A 21528-nucleotide genomic window follows, 5' to 3' on the forward strand; every position below is an offset into this window, starting at 1 on the left:
CTATTCCCTCAAGTGATACCGTTTAGTTCTTGTTTAAACACTCACGACAGAGTCATTACGAGTAATCTTAAAATATATACAGTGTTTAAAAAACATAGTACTGTTTTCTTCTATGATAATTTTAGGCGTGTTTTAATTCATCTTGAAGTCACGGAAGTGAACGGACTGCGAATTTCATGTTCCATTTTACGTCCACGTTTATTTGGGCCACAGCTTTTGTCGAGCCTGCAGGTACAGTTATCAAGTGTATCGTGCTATACACCAGGTAATATCACAAACATACGCTTCGTTCCTTCTCTACCATGTCAATGACGTAATACCATCACGTGTCGTCGTGATTTCATCCCAGGTAGGGAGATGTGCACTGTCGATCAAAGCTAGCCACGCCCTCTGCGATCCCGCCTCGTCCAATGAAAGCGAACTGGGATGAAGATGCAACATTGGCAAGTTGAGGGAGTTGGACTCTCTAAACATTATTATCACCGAGTTTGGATGACATGTGGCTCAGATATCTACACTGGCGTGTGTGTTGAAACCTCGGATTATATCTCCATGTCTTTGTCATAGCCTGGGATTTTATCAAATAAGCACAGGTAGGTCAATGTTTTAAAACAAAAATTCCGTCATCTTCGAACGCTAAAGCATGCTTTTAACGTCACCATCCTGCTAGCACATCTTACGCACTCGGAAGTGTATGTTTTTGTGTACACTTCTGAATTGTAGCTTATTTTACTTCAAAAAGTAAGTACTTGTGGGCAGTGGACAGGGTGAATAAAATAGCATATTTCTATTGGTTAAATTCTTTATTTATAAATCATACTTTGTGTTTCCATCTAATCCGACCTCATAACCTGTACACTATTATGTATAAGCTAACCTACTTTCGCAGGATCGCGACAATCACTTCCCTTAGATGTCAGCGAATTACGTTCCTTATTTTCACAAGACATTTGAAAAGGGTGACAAGATATATATTAATGTTTATAGACGCATATTAACAGAACAACAGCAATATAGATCCCTATGCAGGGCACAATACCATTAAATCAGTTACAAGTTAACTAATAAATATGTAGATTTTGGCAGGTAAATATTCAACCGAATATTTTGGCACATTGAATAGAATATTTAACGTTTGGAAATTGCTTTCGATATTGAGGAAATACTCCGTATACAAATTATTTACGTAGTAAGTAAACAAAGTTTGCACTTAGATGACACGAGTTAATGTTTTGAACTGTTAGGAATTTGTCATGGTAATAGGAAGTAATAGTTACATACACGTGTATGTATTTCCAAGTAAACAATAACATATGAAAAAGAATGCACTCCACTGCTATTCATTTTCTTTACATATGTAAACATTTTGTTTACGTATCCGTGGGAACTATCACAATCTTTCAGATATATTTTGAATTACAGTAGCATTATATGACAATATTTTAACAAAACATCATATCCAACACTTACAAAGCGTATCATTAGTATGATAATTAGAATTTTATATGAAATAGTTATATTACCACGTAGGAAGGTATAATCGATTTATGGTATGCAACATTGACAATGCAGAGTGAGTAAGAATAGCCACCTTTTCAGGACAGTTTTACTCACCAACTGACTCATGTAAGAATATAAGGCATCACAAATAACTGTAACTAAATGAAATTTGGGTATGTAAGAATTCACTTTTCTTACAGCAATTGATACGTGTTGACATCAAATAATAACACACAAACACACACAAGCACGCACGCACACGCACACGCACACGCACACGCACACGCACACGCACTTTCTCAACCACACATCTTATATCTATCAGAATATGCACATGCATATATAGATCTGCACGTGCACGGAGGAACCAGTTACATCATAAGTCGCTACTCTTTCAAGGATGTGTTTTACCTAGTGTCACACAGTGTTGCCGTCTAAGAAAAATACATGTGATTCAATGGCATAACACAGACAAAACACTTAATTAGAGTAAAACAAATATAACGAAATTATGTGATCATACATAAACAAATAAGCAACTGTTGTTTTTTAACAGACAGTTATGCCTATCTCACGCTTACAGTGATCCGAAATATATTACAGCTGTTGCATGTGTATGAAGTGCAACGGCTTTAGCATTTCGGAGAATGTGCATTTACTGATTCTTTCAATTGTATATCGGCTTAGGATAGCTGGAATTATCTATTTAGGACTCAGCAGAATAGGTATGTATGGATTGCATTAAAATAAACAAACATAATAGGATATACAGATTTAGAAAGTTTTCTCAATGCCATTGGGTATTTCAAATACACGTGAACGAATTACAGCTGAATGTTTCTTGGTGTAAAGAAAATTAGGGGATATCATGATCGGATACTATTATGCAAATCACATGTGCTCAAAAGAAAACATTTTACACCAATTGTAACAACACAGAGCTTCTTCTTCATTGCCACATTTAAAACAACAATTCTCATGAACATGCCACATTATGTTATACTTCTAGTTAAGACCACATGTTTGTGAGGGAGACATGTTCTCAATAATGAAATAAGTGCACACATAAAAAACCCCACATATGTCCACACTATCGTGATGTGAGGTATATTATATGATAGAACAGTTCATTACTGCAAGTAAGTTATGATCAAAATATCTAAATTACAATCATCAGTTCATATCCCGTCTCATTCTAAGACTGCGGCCAGAAACGCTTACCAATTTGCATAGAAAATGCGCATGTTTGTTGTTGTGTGCTTGATGTAAATACTCAGTCATCGTTACCCAGAGAATTGTCCTACTAACTAAACAGTATTTATATTACGGAATATCCTGAACATTCCACAACCAAGAAATACAATTATTTAAGTGAATAAACGTACATATACCGACACAAAAATACTTCGAACGCGCAGCATGTGAATTAAAATGTATATGGATTTGATATGTTTTAACTGGTATTGACAGAACGAAATATTATTTCTGTTACATGTTTGTATAAGAAGATCCCAATCGCTATTTACTCTTTCAATTAGTAAGTATAAGATATTATTAGAAAAAAAAAGACAATAGATATTGTTCGCTATCTTTACATTACCCCATTAAGTGACACCCTGTAGCTAACCGCCGCCATCTTTAGCTGTCATATGTGTAATAAAAACGTATCACGTGATATCATTTACAAATATTAGTTTATGAAGGATACTATCTACTAATATCCCCTACTAAAGCAGGCGACCTTGCTATTAATACTATTTAACATTGAATGTTGGGAGGAGCTGGTGACCCGTTCATTTATACCTAAACAAATATTTATTTAGTGCTGAATGATATCAGAACCCGTGTATTATTTCAATAAGACTGTGCCAGATAAAGTGTTTGATAATGGCTTTATGCTTCCCTATAAGTTATTATTTGTAGATGGTATCAGACAGGCACGTGCTGATGATAGGAGAGGCTCCTGAACGCATGCGATGGTATGTTTTAACCTGTTATACAACAATCTGTGAATACACAATATATGTATTCTTTAACATGATAGCTTCCTTTTACTTGAAAGTTTGCACACTCAACTCTATGAGAGACTTTGATAAACATATTGAAGATTGTTGAACTGGTAGTTCATTTGTTGATAGATAACATGACACCAATCTTACAATAAATAAATCTGTCTTAAACAATGTGTCTACTTAACCTTTGTATAAAATGTATTAAGGACATGCGATGAAGCTTTGGACAAATCTGTACTTTTGTATTTTATAGGGTAACTGCTATTAACCTAAAAATAAACGCATGATTAGGGTACCATCATCTGACTGGAAGCATGGTATTCAAAGACTAAACAAGTTAAAGTCTATAATGAAAGTCATTACACCATACACATTTTATATGATATGAAATAACAGTGATATCTCAATATAACCGAATTGCTTTATTATTAGTCAATGATGCATTAATGCATATCACATTTTGCTCATTCCATGTACATGGTAAGAGCAGTGAGATAGTCATAGAAGACAAAGAGGAGACAGACAAGCATTTCTCTGTTGGAAACAGTTCTGTCACCTTGTTCACGTCCTTTGAGATTGTTGTCTTCAGTAGCGTTTAAAGCCGGTTACACATGCTGTGGCCATTTCATATCAGCGTGTTATATTTGAATGGTTAAAGCCACAAAACACGTGGTCGTATGTTTACAATGATGTCATCGGATGTCGTGTGGCAGGCCGATCACAATCCCAAGGACCTGTTGAAGCAATGCTGACTACTCACCATGTAATCACCTTAATGTGCTTTAAGTTGTGAATGAGGTAGCCTATTTAGTCTTTGGTGGAATATATGCAAATAGTTTTCCACGCCTTTCAAATTTGAACAATATTTTAACTTTCAACAATATACACAGGATAAAGTTTGAAGATGTTAGATGTTCTTTACGTCGTTAATGTAGACACATTATTATGGAAGTTCAGAAATAATTTCCAACATATGGCCGCGTAGTCGGAATGTGAGATTCTTCTTCTCGAACGTGCACAGTGCTGTATTTTTCTTCATACCGTACAATTATTATCACGTTATTGTCATAACCAGATATGACATGATAGGGAGATCTATATACATATTTATGCAAATTTGTTTTCTTAATTATCAGTTTTTTTTAAAAAAATAATAATTATATTAATATTTATTGCTGTTCAACAGCGCGTCAATATTTTGTGAAACTGTCACTCGTTTAGAGATAAAAAAACCCCCAAACATGCAGGGTAAATCTTTCATTTCCAATTTGAATAAGTTTACTTTCACATCGGAAATATCTGGAGCTGTGAAACTATATTCCCACCCAACTCGAATACAAAAACACTGAAACAGGTGCTATTGATGCAGTTTGATAATGTTTAATATTGCTGTTAATAATCAGATGACAATATAATATTTGTGTTATCATTATGGGTCTCTTTTGCTACAACTTTTGCATATCATTTATTTCAATATATTCTGCAGTCTACAGTTATTATCTGTAAACACAATATTGACAATTCATCATGTCGCAGTCACTCATATACGCGTGTCCAGGGCTTATTAACACTGTATGTCTTTGTGATCTCTCTTTGACAAATATCACCTGCCGTGTGTTATAAAATGTCATGATTGAAATTGGGGAAATGATATACCCAATTCCATTTCATTGGATTAATTTCATACCAAATCAAAGATCTTTGTACTGTGGTAGGTATATCAATACCCATATTATCATGATTACAATATTTGGAATATATTAATTCTATGTGTAAAAGTGCCTCAATATGGAAACAAAACAGACAAAAGGTATCTCAAGATATGCACCAGTTAACTTTCATATCATGTTCTCGCAACAAAGCTAGATATCTACGTTAAAACTTAAGTACGCGAGTGTGCGGGGTTGCGTGCGTATGCGGTTTGTATGTGTTTGCGTGTGTGTGTGTGTATATGTGTGTGAGAGATGGTGTTTGTGCGCTGGTGTGTGTATGTGTGTGCGTGCGTGTTTTTGGGGTGGAAGGGGCACTGTGATGTTTCCTAACAGTTTGGGTAAATTGACAGGAAGACTGTTATATGGGAAATAGAAAGGGCTTGATGTATGATAGATATGTGAGAAGAGCAATGATAGTTACAAACTCAGGTCTTTGACGAGCATGGATTTGGAAAAGACGGACTGGTTCTAAAGATCTAGCGTTTTGAGAAAGATATATCTTCTGAAGCTATTTGAAGCAACGTGACTTACTGAGAAGGGAGTATGAAAGAGGATAGGCTTTGTAAATATATTGAGGGAGAGGGGGGGGGGGGGGGGTTGTAGGGGTAAAGGTAAAGCTTGTATAGGGAAAAGGGGGTGATGAGATCACTATTGATACTAGCATTCATTGTGTAATTATAGACGTGTGTTTAAGAGGTGTCAGAGACAATAGTCAGTATACATACACCTGTCTGTGACAAGTCGGGCTTAATTAGCCGTGATATTGTCACCCTTCTGTTCTCACAGACTGGCAATCTGTTGATCAGTTAATGAAAACCTGGCCTTCTGACCCCAACACGGTAATATCAAGGCTATGTTTACTTTGGATAACATCTCCCTGTATAACTTTGAGTTATTTCGCCACGTGTAGGCATTTCTGAAACTTAAAGAAAATATATAAATCATTGCTCCGTTGCCGAACCCTCCAGTCATTGACGGGGTTCTGTGACAGCCTAAACAAGGTTATTTCAAAACACGTTTATCTGGTTTGCAACCAAGTTACAACACGTAGTGCGTTCACACAAAGTTTTCGGTGGTTGTTATTCAAAATTATGTATATATATGTACCAATGACTAAGCCCCATAGAGAACAGGATGAGAATGGCACGCTGTTACTTGTACGAACAGCTAATGTGGACCTCGTTGCTCATGATATCAATCAATCTGTTCTTTGTCTGGTCTAGATTATTTATGAATCACCATGACAAAACTGAGAAAATGCTGGGTGTGGTGTAAAACAGCAAATTATGGGCCCGATTACGTATGCAGAGCATTTACAGTAATCAGTCTGAATCACGTCAAACCACCATTCAGCCCAACTCTAAAACTCCCCACCCAGAACCCCTTACTTTGAAACCCTTCGCTCCCAGACCTGTCACCCTGAAGCCCTCATTCTGAGCACTACTCAAACCCCTCTCACTGAATCCCACAATCTTCTTACTCTGAAACTCTAAATGTCCGTGCTCTGAAACTCCAATTCTCAAACCCCTCTCTCAACTCCTTACTCTAAAACTCCTCACTCTCAACCCCCTCTCTCAACTCCTTACTCTCAAACCCCTCACTCCGAAACTCCTCTCTCAACCCCATCACTCTGAAAGTCTTCACTCTCAACCCCTTCACTCTGAAACTCCTCTCTCAACCCCCTAACTCTAAAACTCCTCATTCTCAACCCCCTCACTCTGAAACTCATCACTCTCAACCCCCTCACTCTGTACTTCTCTGTACCTCACAAACCTCACTTTGAACTTGTCAACCCATACCCTGCAACCCTGACACTCTTCCTGAACTCCTCACTCACAAACCCTTTCTCAGTTCCAAAACCTCACACTCTGCCTATGACTATTGTTCCGGTATCTGGCACTGCGTCATTGATCGGAGACATAGACCTTTACTTACATTGAGAAACTAGTTCCAATGTGTAGGCAATATGTAGTCCGGTTCTGTAATACCGCACCTGTGGTATGTGCTAAGAATAACAGGGCGTCTTGTCCAGATACTGAAATAGAATATGATTTTGAAACTGGGTACCATTATTGGTGGCGCTATAAGTGCTTTATGTATAAAGAAAGTGCAAAGGGAAGCACATATGTGGCTCTTTCATCGGGGAATTGAGGTTGAAATTGGAAGAAATCAATGCAAATGCGAGGCCAAAGTTACGCCAGTTAAAGCTATCCTCTCAGATTGACATAGGAAGTGATTACATGGAATTGTATATGTATTTTTTTTTGTGAAGATATGTTTTTTTTAATGTGAGCATTTTCACAAATTAGTTGCACAAACATTATAGAGAGTTTATTCTGTTTATAATTTACAAATATATTTGTACTTTACGATCATTTCTACTACATATCAACTGTATAGAAAAAATAGCATTTCTGAAATCTGATTAAAAATACACTTCTTCACTTTACTCAGTGAAAGTAAAGAGCGACACATGGAAATTCATGCAGCTTTAACATAGAGATACACGCGTGAGCGCGTTTTTCCCATGTGGAATTGTCAACTGGTTACTATGCTAATGCTTTCAGTCCTGAATCTCTATAAGGGCATTCTACGAGAACCAAGGTTACTGGGTAAACTAGCGTTGAACCATCAGTCTGCGGTCTGTCAACATGGTGATGACCTGGTCTTTGTTATCTTCCAAGTCTGTGGAGCATCGGTGTACAAGTTATCTGCCTCGTGGAAAATAGCGCAGTCTGTTCTCTTTATCTCGACTGATGGTTCACATGGCGGCTTTTATGTCTATCTTCATATGAATGTGTTTGTTGCTTAACGACGCAATCTTTCAGCAATATGATAAATATGGGATAAACAGTCGAGTCTGTACCTCGGTGACTGACATCATGAGCACCATTCTCGTCACTAACAGACGATTACATGCAGACAGCCACGGCACCTCAGCTGAACCCCCATCTATTTAGTTGTCACTTAAGACAATAATAATAATAATAATAATGATTATAACTCAAAAATGTATATCAGCTAGTATCGATCGACTAAGTGCTCGCTGGACGTTGAAATCGGAAATTGATTATTACTTCCCAGTGAGTCACTAGAAGGCAAATAGTCACATCACCTATGTCACCGGGTACCCATGATCTGCTGGGTGAACAGTGGCAATTGTGAACAAACTCATTTGGCTAAGGTGAGACCACAGGTATCTCATGTGCTTCGTTGGGGCAGGACTGAAGTCATAGAAATACTCATGAGTCATGCTGAAAAATACGGCAACCCATCCAAGAACTCTCCGCGCTGCAACTTATACTCACCTTCGTGTATCACGTATATATTACTTCTCTCTGTCGACCAGCTGGAGAAACCGAAATCCTTGTCTCATCTTCCATTGGCAAATACGCGTTTAGATACCCGTGAGACGAATGGAATGGAGACTGGTTGTCATGGTAACTAAAGCGTGTGAATGCAACCGGGATTTTGGGTCGACTGCCATTAACAACTTCATAAGCGGTTTGTTAATGATGTAACACAGGAGTCAAACAAAATGCATCGGTGCTCACACTGTCCACCACTAGTCAGTTATAGCCTGAGCATTGGTGGATTCATGACCAGCCTGAGGCTATGGTGTTGTATTGTTCAACAGTATTACTTATTCAAAACTCAAAAAAAAAAAAAAAAAAATGTTCAGTAACACTTAGTTGCATAATGTTTTCCCACCCTTTCAGTTTGGCAGTAACACAATGGCCGTGTTATAAGCATCCTTCTTGAAGTACTATGTACGTACGTCTAGAGAATGACACAATATATTTGCAAAGGAGTCAAATCTTAAAGTAATGAAAAAAGAAATTCTTCAGAAGCTGTGAAAAATACACTAAAGATTTACGAGAGAGGAACTCACGAAAGTCAGCTTTTTTCAAAACATCTGACCAATCATCCTGAACTGTCCAGAAGAGACGAGTCTCACTTTTCCTTGATATGGTTCCATCGTACACTCATACAAATACCGAAGTCCTACTTTCAGTACACCATTGGTGTTTTTTCACTTACACATCGGGGATTTATGGATTATAAGGAATGTTTGGCAGCATTGGATGCGTTCGTAAATAGTCCAGTCGAAGAGAATTAATTCAGTGCCGCCAGATCGCCGTCTCTTGGACAGGTCACGTGACGGTACTCTCCCAAGTCAATGAGAGACTGGTAATTTGGGTTGTCAATCCTCCGGAAGTTGTTTAGCACCAAGCCGGAAGTTGGATAATGTGTGCGCACATGATTTGTATGTCAAGACCTCTTTACAGAAGAACTCTTCATGTGAGATGTACATCACGTACGGCTGCTCGGAATACCGTTAATTACACGAAGACAAACCTGACCATACGCAGTTATATATTTGGGGTGCATTTTGTGTGCAGTTGTCACGTGCATTACTGTTTAAGATGCACTAATTAGCCAAGACGTCGTTTTAATGAACAAGTCAACATTAAAAGAGGGAAGTTTCAACTACGAATCAAAGACTACATCGTTATTCCTTTGAGGGTGTTTCGGCCAATGAAAATATATGTTGCTGGTGACATCTTGAATTTGGCAGGGGAAGAAACAAAGTTTACCCATTGTGTGACTGGCGAAGGGACAGATTAGAGTTCTAGAAATTTACTGTTCTCTTCTCAAGAAGTAAGATTAGAGTTTCATAAGCGTTCTGCGTCAGTAATCAGAGCTATCTCTAGCACATAAACCTATTTGATGAGTTTGCTTATTCTTGAGTGCGCGTGAAACAACGTTACGTTATACAGATCATGTATACATCGTGATAGTTGTTGCTAGAGTTTGGGGTTAACGCGGATATATCCGATACAAGACGTTAATTGATGTTTGGCGTTACATATTTCACAGGGTTATGTGAAGTTTGTTATGCAAGGAATATATACAAGATGCATGGAGTTCTTTTTCAACAGGGAGGATGTTAAGTGCTGTCATCGTGAATGAGCGATATATGTCAGCGAATATCCGTAAAACTTGCTGATGCTCGGTCATAGGCCATTTGGTGTGTACATGTATATCATATATTAACTGGTAGCTCGATACAATATGTCTTTGTGTTTTAGCTAATTATATGGCAAGACAGAATATACACATACTGCATGTTTAGACGTGTGATTATAAGTTGTTACATATAGTATGTGTTAACTGATGTGTGGACGTGACATGCTGTATAACGGAATTTTTAACGGTCGCTTCGACATATAAAGTGTCAGTGATACTACATGATGACCGATGAAATAACACACAAAGTGTCAGGCGTACTACATGTTAACCGATATCTCGACATATATTGTGTCATTACTACATGTTAAGTGATGAAATAACACACAAAGTGTCAGGCGTACTACATGTTAACCGATATCTCGACATATATTGTGTCATTACTACATGTTAAGTGATGAAATAACACACAAAGTGTCAGGCGTACTACATGTTAACCGATATCTCGACATATATTGTGTCATTACTACATGTTAAGTGATGAAATAACACACAAAGTGTCAGGCGTACTACATGTTAACCGATATCTCGACATATATTGTGTCATTACTACATGTTAAGTGATGAAATAACACACGTTAGGTGTCAGTAATAGTACACGTACACCGATGTAATAACACACAAAGTGTCAGAAGCACTATCTCGACGTATAAGGTGTCAGTAATACTACACGTTAACTGATGCATCAAGTGACTAGTTTTGATTAATACTAAATGTTAACAAATTACAGACATGTAATGTGTGAGAAATATGCTAATCAATTGTTACGGCATAATTGATATGTGTCAAAACCGCCTTACATACAGTGGTAGTGGTATATACATACATTACCTTGTCGTTCTTCAACGCAGCACCTCATGACAGATTAAGACACCATGGGTTTCCTGGTGTCTGTAGCCAACAACACATACAGATATTCATTGTGTATACAGTACGTTAACCATTCACTGTGTATACTGTACCTTAACCATCCATTATGTATCCTGTACGTTAACCATTCACTGTGTACAATGTACGATAACCATTCATTATGTGTAGTGTACGTTAACCATTCATTGTGTATACTGTAGGCTAACCTTTCACTGCATATACAGTGCGCTAACGATTCACAGTACTAGTACTTCACGGTAACTGTTACAGTGCATTGTATTGTATACAACACAGGTTAACCGATGAAGGACAGTAGTTCTGACAGAGACACAGCTAGTCCCCATGACATGAGCGAGAGCCTCAAGCGGAAGAACCCGGACCCAGAACTAATACACGATTCAGAAGGTAGGTGATATACATAAAGTACAGTGCATTTTCATGAAACGACGATGTGACATTAAATCTAACATATATCTAGAATGCCCCAAATAATTTGCAGCGATTAACACTGTGGTCACAAGATGTGTTGGAAGGCTGTTACGTTCCTTGGTCAGGCCAGGGTCTGCTGTCATTATGAAAACATTGTTATGGTCCTTGGACGTGCTCCGATATTTCAGAAATCTCGTCAGCTGCCAGTCCCTTTGATAGCTGACCTATTTCAAAGAACTAGACTGCTGAAGAGCAAAACAAAGATGGGTGGTTCGATCCCAGGGACGGCATAAGGGTGATATCATTATTAAAACTGTAAATGCCACGATAAAACCGATAATTAGCTCCGACTTGTACACACACGCACGCACCACACACACACACACACACACACACACACACACACACACACACACACACACACACGGGCACACACATGCACATACGCACACCCACACGCATACGCACACGCTTCTATATAATAGCATTAATTTCACCTCACCCAGCTAGCTCAGGATGAAATACCCTCACCACCCAAAAAAATAGAAATAAAATATAACATAAAATAAATGCGTAAAAATGCTTCATTGGGATTATTTCTGTAATTCCATGTCGGGCTGTCACTACTACATGCCATCCGTCAGTGTTGTCGGAGAAATAAACATAATGGTCAAAGAATCTGACAATTCTACCGGGACACCTAAAACGACCTTTATCGGCGGATTATTGACAAGGTTTCTCGTGTTGCACCACCACTTCACACGGATAACTCTTTGTGTAACTCTTTGACTTGAAAACACAAGAGTATTATAACCTTCTTCGTTTAAACGACTTAACACAGTTTCACAGACACATTGCATGAGCCTATTCGCGACTTCTTTGAGCATAGAAGGATATACTGCTTCATTCATAACTCTTTGTGTAACTCTTTGACTTGAAAACACAAGAGTATTATAACCTTCTTCGTTTAAACGACTTAACACAGTTTCACAGACACATTGCATGAGCCTATTCGCGACTTCTTTGAGCATAGAAGGATATACTGCTTCATTCATGCGGTAATGATGTATCATCGCTCTGGTCATACAAGGTGTACATTCATGCATTGAACATCAGGCATAATTATTTAACGCAACATAGATAACGATATTACATATGTACGTCATTAAGCGAAGGTGGGGAGGTGAGAAGATTTGGGTACTTAACCATTAAGGAACATTATCGTGGGTATTGAGAGCCCCGACCCACTGAGACTAGTTCGTCACTAGAGGAACAACCTGTGGCTCCACGTGCTTATTGTAACACGGAAGTGATAAGTCTATCCCAAGGCCTCGGGTTCAAGCGTGAGGGTCGGGCCACCGTTTTGGGGGGGATTCCACAGTTTCTGTCCGGATACAGCTTATCATGTTGGTTTGTGGGTTAGGAACGTTGGAACCTGTCCCGCATATTGGGTGTTGTAGGGCTGGGAATGTGACTTGGTTTGTTTTGGCAGTGGTTTGTTGCTTTAGGAACCCGTTCTTTGAAATTCATTATTTTGCTTTCCAATTGCTGTCATTTATGTGTTTGTAAGGTTTTTCCTCGCCCCTTTAACTACCTCTGATGTAGCATGAGTTATATATGAAGAACAAATAACATTTCTCTTACACAGGGATACCAACGTTGACAATGACAACACTCGCTACATACACATGTGCTGTTACAACTCTGACTCACCTAGTTAATAAATACGATGTACAAGAAATTACAAAAAAGAACAATTTTGAAAAGGTTGCCGATTGTTAGCTATCTGGCATGAGTTATAGTTAAAGTACGTCAAGCTATACAAATTCTATTTAGAAGTTGGCACTAAATGTCACATGTCAGCTTCATGTTTCAAGGGGCCGAAAATAGGCCAGTGACGTCGTTGGTTTTTACATGTCCCCATGCAACAATGACACATTTCAGCTAAGTTCCAATATAATCAACGCACCTCCCATACCTTGAGGTTACACCAAGGGTCCGCGCTCTACTTACAAATTAGAGACGTGATGTTTTTACGAGTGTTGTTGACTAAGTTGGGAGACAATGCGGTTAACCTTGGTGGTGGGTCGATGAAAATTGAGCAAATTGTGAAATGTGTTTAGATCTTCGATAATGTTGGTTTAATTGATTTTAATTGCAATGAATCATGTAGAAGTATTGAAAGAATTTACACATTTTAAAATGGAATTTAAACTTTCCTCATGTTTAAATAACACTTTGAAGTTTTGAGGTTGGTCAATATTTCGCAACATTTGTGATGCATCTTGTAACTTGTATTATGCACCACACTGAACTAAAATGAACTATGGAATGGTAAAAGTAAAGGTATATTTGGTGATTGAATTTATTTTGAATATTTACAATAGTATGTTTGTTCTTTTTGTTATTGTCATGTTGTATGATCTAGCACCTTATGTCAGGCTAATCTGACTGTCACACTAACTCATTCAAGCAGAGGCGAGAAAACTTTTTCTGTGTTCACGAGACGCCGAAAACAAATGAGCCTATTCTACAGTTCCATGAACACCATGACCATTTGGTAATAAATCACTATCACATTGTGATGATGTCAGGGATTCACAAAAACACGTGTTCATTCCATTCTAAAACCACACCCCAAGCTTGAATAGAGATGAAAAAATTTCATTAGATGAATATCAAAATCAATAAAGGGCTAAATGAACATACAATGAACTTAAAAACTAAACCAAACACACAGACGCAAACAAACAAACAAACAAACAAAATTGACACAAATATACAATTCCAATTACACTTTTAAGATCTTATGGTGAAATATTTTGCAACTCTTGGTCATACAATCTTAGACTACACAAATATATCATTATGGGACTGTTACAGTACACCATCCATTCATTTTTCCGATGTGTATTTATGAACACCGACGTGTATGGTTTCTGCGTAGGCAATGGTAGCGTCATGAACGTTGACCCACCTACCTTCAAGAAAACGCTAGCTAAAAAATGCACTCCAAGGGTCTGATTAACCTTACATGAAAGGATAGGGAATGAAAAGGTCTCCTTACAGCTTAGGAACATAAGCCGTTTTGACCCGGGTAAATGTGGATACATCTACACATCATTAGATGAGTTGTTGAGTTGGCTGGGAAGAAGGAGCTAGCTGGTACGAAAATAGTGATGGCGTGAGACGCTTGTGTCGCTGTTGTTTCAGGATTCTGCTTGTGTTAAATGCTTATTTTGTGGAATTTCTGTCGTCATTGTATTGTGCTGAAATATTTTTAGATGATTTCGAAAACCTGCTTACATTAGATATTTTGTAGTTTTAAAATATTGTTTGTATAACTATTGTGAAAGAGACTTGACAGCAATTAGTATGATTATGCGTTTTGATGACTTGTAGACACATCACTCACGCTTCCAAAATACTTTCGCGGTACGTCTTTTACGTCAACAAAACGTGAAAAGTTGATATTTACACACACAGACACACACACACACACTCACACAAACACACTCACACAAACACACTCACACACAAACACACACCAAAACACACACAAACACATACACACACCACACCCATCCCGCGCTAGCCATGATATTGAATATTCTACGTTCTACGCCATTTATCTACCCTTTGACCCTTTAATATGTAGAACCCATCGATCGTTCTTTCGCGGTATTTCCATTACGTCTTTTACGTCCACTGGACCATGTTTCTGATAAAACTTAACTCAACAAAACGTGAAAAGTTGATATTTACACACACACACACACACACACACACACACACACACACACACACACACACACACACACACACACACACAAAAACAAACAAACAAACAACAAAACAAACACAAACACACACAAACACACACACACAAACACACCAAAACACACACAAAAACATACACACACCACACACACCACACGCTAGCCATGATATTGAATATTAAGTTCTACGCCATATATCTACCCTTTAATATGTGGAACCCATCAGTCGTTCTCCCATCTGTGACGCAGTCTGTCAGTATTAGTTATCTGGTCTAGCAACGTTTTGATAATGCTTGAAAGTTGTTTGGTCCGGTTGTAAATGCTATACTTTCTTTACCACCCGACGTTTAGTTAAACTGTTCAGAGACTTGTGTCATTACGATGAAGATATGATGCATCCAGCTCCTCGTAGGCATTCAGTTTCCCGTCACCCTACAAAAGAACGCATCACGGGCACGACAACCATGTCACAATGTGTCAAATTACATGGCAAGGGTAAACAAGTCACTGTCTCTAAGAGTCCATAAAACGCACTGACATAAGACAGGGAAGCGGGGCCAGCTTTTCACCTACAGTCTCCTTTGACAAATGTACAACTATGTATCTATTGCACATACAAGTACAAACAAACCCAAACAAACAAACAGACAGACAAACAGAAAGACAGACAGATAGATAATACTACCATTACTACTTCTGTTACTGTTACCTCCGCTTCAATTGCCACTACTACTACCACTGCTACAACTATAATATACTACTACATATTACTACAGCTGCTAATACTTCTACCACTACTACCAGTACTACTTCTACTACAGCTGCTGCTACCATTACTACTACAACTACTATTACATTTTCTCCTACTTCTACAACCACTACTGTTACTACTACGACTGCTGCTGCTGCTGCTACTACTACTACCACTGCTACTGCTACTACAACTTCTTCTTTTGCTGCAGTTGCAGTTAACTGTCAGCCTCCTCTACTAGAAACGCAGCTATTACAACAACGTACTTCTACAACCTCTGCAATCAAGCATCTACCTTAACCATGACTCCTGTTACGATTAAAACTACCTCTTGCGATTTCTTAATATCTGTAAGTCTAACAATATTATATTTAAATTGTGTTCAACAACATTTAGATTAAACCTCGTGCAAATATCCTGCGTCCAGAAATACGTAAAAATACGTACATTGGGTGTATTTCTGTAATAAACAGAAGAACAAAACAGTGTTCCTTTATACTGCTCCGTGGTCCATTTTTTTCTATAAATGTCAGAGCTTCAAGATTCGTTGTACAGTTTTCTGTTTGTTTGAACTTTACAAAAATACGTACTATACACCATTGATAGCATGCAGAGTTTTAAATTTGCAGACATCAAAATAACTTGAGACTTAACAAAAAATTGATTGCTATTATAAAAAAAATAACAACCAGAACTGTTGTCGCGCAGGGATACCATAGTCTTATTTGAAAAGTCGAATAAACTGTTATATATGCATTTAAAACGGATGGGATAAGGAGGTTGACCGAAATATGAAACATATCCTTCCGCAAATAATCACCCATAAACAAAATAGTGCGGTTGCTGTTCTGGAAATTCCCAAATGAAGTGCGGGTGACGACAAAAACCCATTCATACTGCGACACTTGGACATTACCTCGCTCCAGGTTTCAATTTAGACGTGTTGAATTTTACATGAGAATGTTTTATTGATGGTAGCAATTACTGTGGGCTGCGCTAGGCCCAAGTGTTCATACAACTCTACGGGAGATCCGTCCGCGTCCTATCTCAACACGGTGTGTGTGCATTTTCAGTCACTCTTTGCCACTTAATTGTGTAATATTTCAAAAGTCCCTTTGCCATGCCGGCAACTCTATCCATATTTCTCACCACCCAGTGACGTCTTAGCACGTGCGCATGACCCGCAACTTGCGAGCAGACGAGATTGTCTTCTCGCCCGTGGTGCGAGATTTGAAACATGAGCTCTCGCGGACAGGCGAGATGTTAATTCAAAATGGCGCTCTGTAATTAATCCAGAAATGACCAAAGGCGGGAAAATGATCAGATTGGCTATAATAAAGAGGTTAAGACTGGTTCATTATATATTCAGACCAAAGCAGAGACCCAAAATGCTTGTTTCTGAGGTTATGCTTATGTTATCAAATATGCATGAGGAAAACCTGCTTCCAAGTGTACGGTTGCTCCCCTCGCTGTTTGCCTCATATGGTCATAAGTTTTCATTTCAACATCGTCACGCACTTTCCTCCACTGGATGATTAACACGGGTGGCATTGTCTCGCTTTCAGAACAACCTTCTTCCAAGTCGTAGCAGACGTCTTCCGCTCAATATGTACTCAGAGGCGACATGCATCATAGTTAAGGTTTCTCATGATGAAGGTTCATGCAACCAAAGGGCGTTCCAGCATCCTCCACCCTTCCTCCGTGTACCATAAAAATGTATTAAAAAGTAAAATAATAATAAACAGTACCATTTCAAGTTGTCACAATTTATATTTGTTTCAAATGTCTGAATTTAATCCCTGATACTTTTTGTTTAAGTCAGGGAAACAAATTAGACTTAAACTCAACTACCAAACAATCGAACTTTTTATATCTAAAAGGTACCATGATATACAATGGGATATAGCCTCTCTGCGTAATGTTCTAGAGAGCAAAAGAAAAGGGCAGACACAACGTATCTATAATTATGTGCAATTTCCACTGACATCAGATAATAGAAAGGCTCCGACCGTATCATCCATGTGATTTTCCATCTCCGCCGTATCCAGGCCCACATCTGCACAATCACAAACACACGCACGGACAAGGAACTTTTCCACCTAAACCATACATGTTTATTATGAAAACAGTGATGATGCTTTTAATGTTGTAACCTTTTCAAGGGTTTGAGTAGGGCTCGTACCACGTTTTTGTGTGAAAAAAAGCCTTAACTGCACTAAAAGGTGGTCACGTGTTCTCACTAAGGGAATTTCTGGAACACCAAATTAATGCTTATATGTGAGCTTTCACACTCCTTGTCGTGAAGTGGTAATGACACAAGGACACATGTCAATGAATATCTAAGAGTTAATAAATATTTGTATGATCTTTCAGAACTTTTTGCCGACTTGAGTCAAATGCAGGAGACGTGGTTAGCAGAAGGTGAGTTAGATTGTCTCTTATTTTGAAAGATATCACTCTCCTGGATGGACATACGTATTTGTATCAGATATCTGATTGTAGACAGTTTGTATAAAAATTGGAAAACTTGAGGACAATGTGTGATCCGCGTGTGATGTGTGTGAGCTTGTTTGTCATGGATGTTCCACATTCATGTTTGTGAAGATTAGTTCAAATGCCATCTGAAGTAAATGTCAACAACATGCCTGTGAAATAATGTGTGAATGGACATGTGTCTTCTTGTCTCACACACGGCGTTGTTTCCGTGTCTGATGTGTGTCTGCATGTTCTGCAATGTCATGCATGTGTCGAATACGTTCTGTGTCTTTTTGTACATTCGTAAGTGAGATGATATGTTTAAATGTGAGTGGATCACACACTAGCAAGAAGGGTTCGTGTGTGCTCACACTTCCCAGTGCGCGTGTGGGACACGAACAGAAACCAAATGCATGCACGTGAGTGCAGTGAAGATGTGCGATCTGTTCTCGTCTTCATTTATCGATTTCTCTACACAATTGTTGCAGCTCACATAAAGGGCTCGCCTGACTATCGAACAACTCCATCTGTCAACAGTGTTAGGGAACCGGTGCAGAAAGAAATTACACTTTTTCCAGATGTAATCTCAAGGGACGTGTGCGCAATATACATTTTACATGTTTTAGTTAATTTTATGAGAGGAACATTAATTATCTGAGATATATTTCGACTTACCTATGAGTTCATCTCTGTAGCACGGTTTTTGTCATACACTTTGGACAAACACAAGTAAATACATAGAGTTCCTGTTTCCTTTTCACGAAGAAAGCTTTGACCTGCATTTCGTTGATGACGTTAATTTGATGATGATGATGTGGAATCTGTTCTTTCTAGGCTAAGAGATGGAAGGTCCCAGAAACGATTACATTTTATCATTCTGGCTGTGTATAGATATTCATATAATGTACAAACATTCTCATATACATCGTGCGTATATATTTGCAGACGCTTCTTGTATCGCATGCTTACCATTTTCGGAAACACCTGGTGTCACCACTGATCTAAGGCGATACATTCATAGAATCTTCAGTTCTGATTTGCTAATTTGCACCTAATATGGAAGCTGTCCATTTTCCAACTTTGACGTTTGACATTTGACGTTTAATACGTGCTGCAGTTCCACTTGGTGGAAAGGGCAAAATGAATGGAAACATTGAACACCAGGTGTTCGCGGAAAAAGTACATCGAAGAACAAGTAGTACGAAAATTACCCCTTTGGGACTTTGGCTATCGAAATTACGAAATTCCTTCGTGTTTTGAAAATCTGAAAAAAAGATTTATCGATTTCATATATAAAATACTTCCTGTTAAATGGAAATACTTTACAAAGTAATCACAGTGCTTATGTATCTTGGAACTATAACATCTAAAGTATTCCTACTTATTCCAGTTTGGTGTTGTGTACATGCTCACGTTGTTAAAATCCGCTTCGAGTTGGTTAAGGAGTGCGGACTTGATATAATATCATTACCTTCGGTCATAATCTACTCTGACCATTACCCGATCATTTCAGTCCTCTATAAACACCTAAAGTCCCAGCGGCTTATGTCTTTATGCCAGTTCAATCACCCGCCAAACATCTAAAAGATGTTGTTAGTGAACATGCCACACAATTTAAGCCGTTTGACCATGCTATCCACTCTGCGGACAACTAAATCCACATTAGGCTGGTTTGATTTGGTTATGACACGTGGTTAACTAGTTTACGTCAACAGTGTGCAGTGGGTCTGAAAGGGTCATAGACCCAGTTGCCACACGTAGGAACAGGGCGATGGCTAGATTGACAACGATCTCCATATTTGAATTGGTAATGTGCCACAGCTCTAACCAGCATTGCTTCTCCTAATTGAACAACTGTTTTCCTCACATATGCAGGTGTTTCTCGCCATTGATGGTATCTAACATGTATCGGAGCTGTTGATAGTTATTTCTCGTGCATCTCGCCATTAGATACTCGTCAAATGTCTACAAATGAATTGGACACTCTTTGAGTGACGCAAATGTTTCTTTGGCTTGAATTAAGAGCCCCACTAACAGAACTGACGACAGATTGGTTGACCATTTCCAGTCATTCTTCTGTCAGAATGCTTCGGCTAAAAATGAATCAATTTAGCAAAACCAAATCACATTTGTGCACTACACTGGCTTGCATGGCGTACTTATATTTAGCTAAGGAAATTCATTAAAGATTAAATGTATACTTGATGTATACTCTTTCGATCTCAAAGGTAATAATATGTTGATTTTAATAAATTCAAGTGGTTGAATTTCTTCCTGTTTATACATATACGCCATATGTTGTGTCTCCTTGAGCACGTGACTCTTTGTTCCAAATATGCTTGTTCGACCAGCCGCGAATGGGTAACCAGTAGTATGTATCTCTGAGATCGATTTACTCTGGCACAGTCAGGCTGTGTAGGCTCATCCGGTCAGGGCCCTTGTTCCTTCAACACCTACACTACTGCACGAATAAGACCTCTTTCGCCAAGTGAAACCCACCAAACATTTTTCGAAGAATTCAACAAGTCTGTAGCATTGTGAACTGAAAAGTGTCCACAGGAGCTTTGTGCCTCTGGCAGCATTTCTGGGTACTCTTCCGAACCGAACCAAAGCACCGAAAATGCTCGGGAGTCGAAGACTTGGAACTTGAAATTCGAGTGTAACGTCTTTTGAGCGAGGTCCGTATACTTGCCATGTTTCTCTTTGAATATGTCAATCACATTAGTGTCAAATGAGACAGCCATTTTAACAAGTACACAGTATCTGTAAAAAATGACAAGGCGGTGTTTATGGCCGAGGAGACTGCTGCCTTTTTGCTATTGCTCTTTGTTGGGTTGATAGTAATTTCTCTCCCGTTCATCGGCACTGTGTCACAAAGGATTCACCATAATGATTGAGATAACGTCTTACATCATTGGCTCGTTTAAGAAAACGACGTAATGCGTTGTATATGTGACATGCTTCAGAAG

The 21528-nt window shown here is 38.5% G+C and overlaps 1 protein-coding gene across 1 annotated transcript in view; it reads left to right on the forward strand.

The window, feature by feature from the left end:
- The first annotated feature begins 528 nt into the window (after positions 1-528).
- LOC137298977 (ETS translocation variant 1-like) overlaps positions 529-21528 on the forward strand; it is a 73639-nt gene continuing 52639 nt past the window's right edge. The window contains exons 1-3 of the mRNA XM_067831407.1: positions 529-593; positions 11420-11530; positions 18458-18505. Of these exons, the coding sequence (XP_067687508.1) occupies positions 11428-11530; positions 18458-18505 (151 nt within the window). The 5' untranslated portion in view covers positions 529-593; positions 11420-11427. The remainder of the gene's footprint in view (positions 594-11419; positions 11531-18457; positions 18506-21528) is intronic.

Source organism: Haliotis asinina, chromosome 10 (genome assembly GCF_037392515.1).
Source record: "Haliotis asinina isolate JCU_RB_2024 chromosome 10, JCU_Hal_asi_v2, whole genome shotgun sequence".
In the NCBI taxonomy this organism is placed as follows: Eukaryota; Metazoa; Mollusca; class Gastropoda; order Lepetellida; family Haliotidae; genus Haliotis; species Haliotis asinina.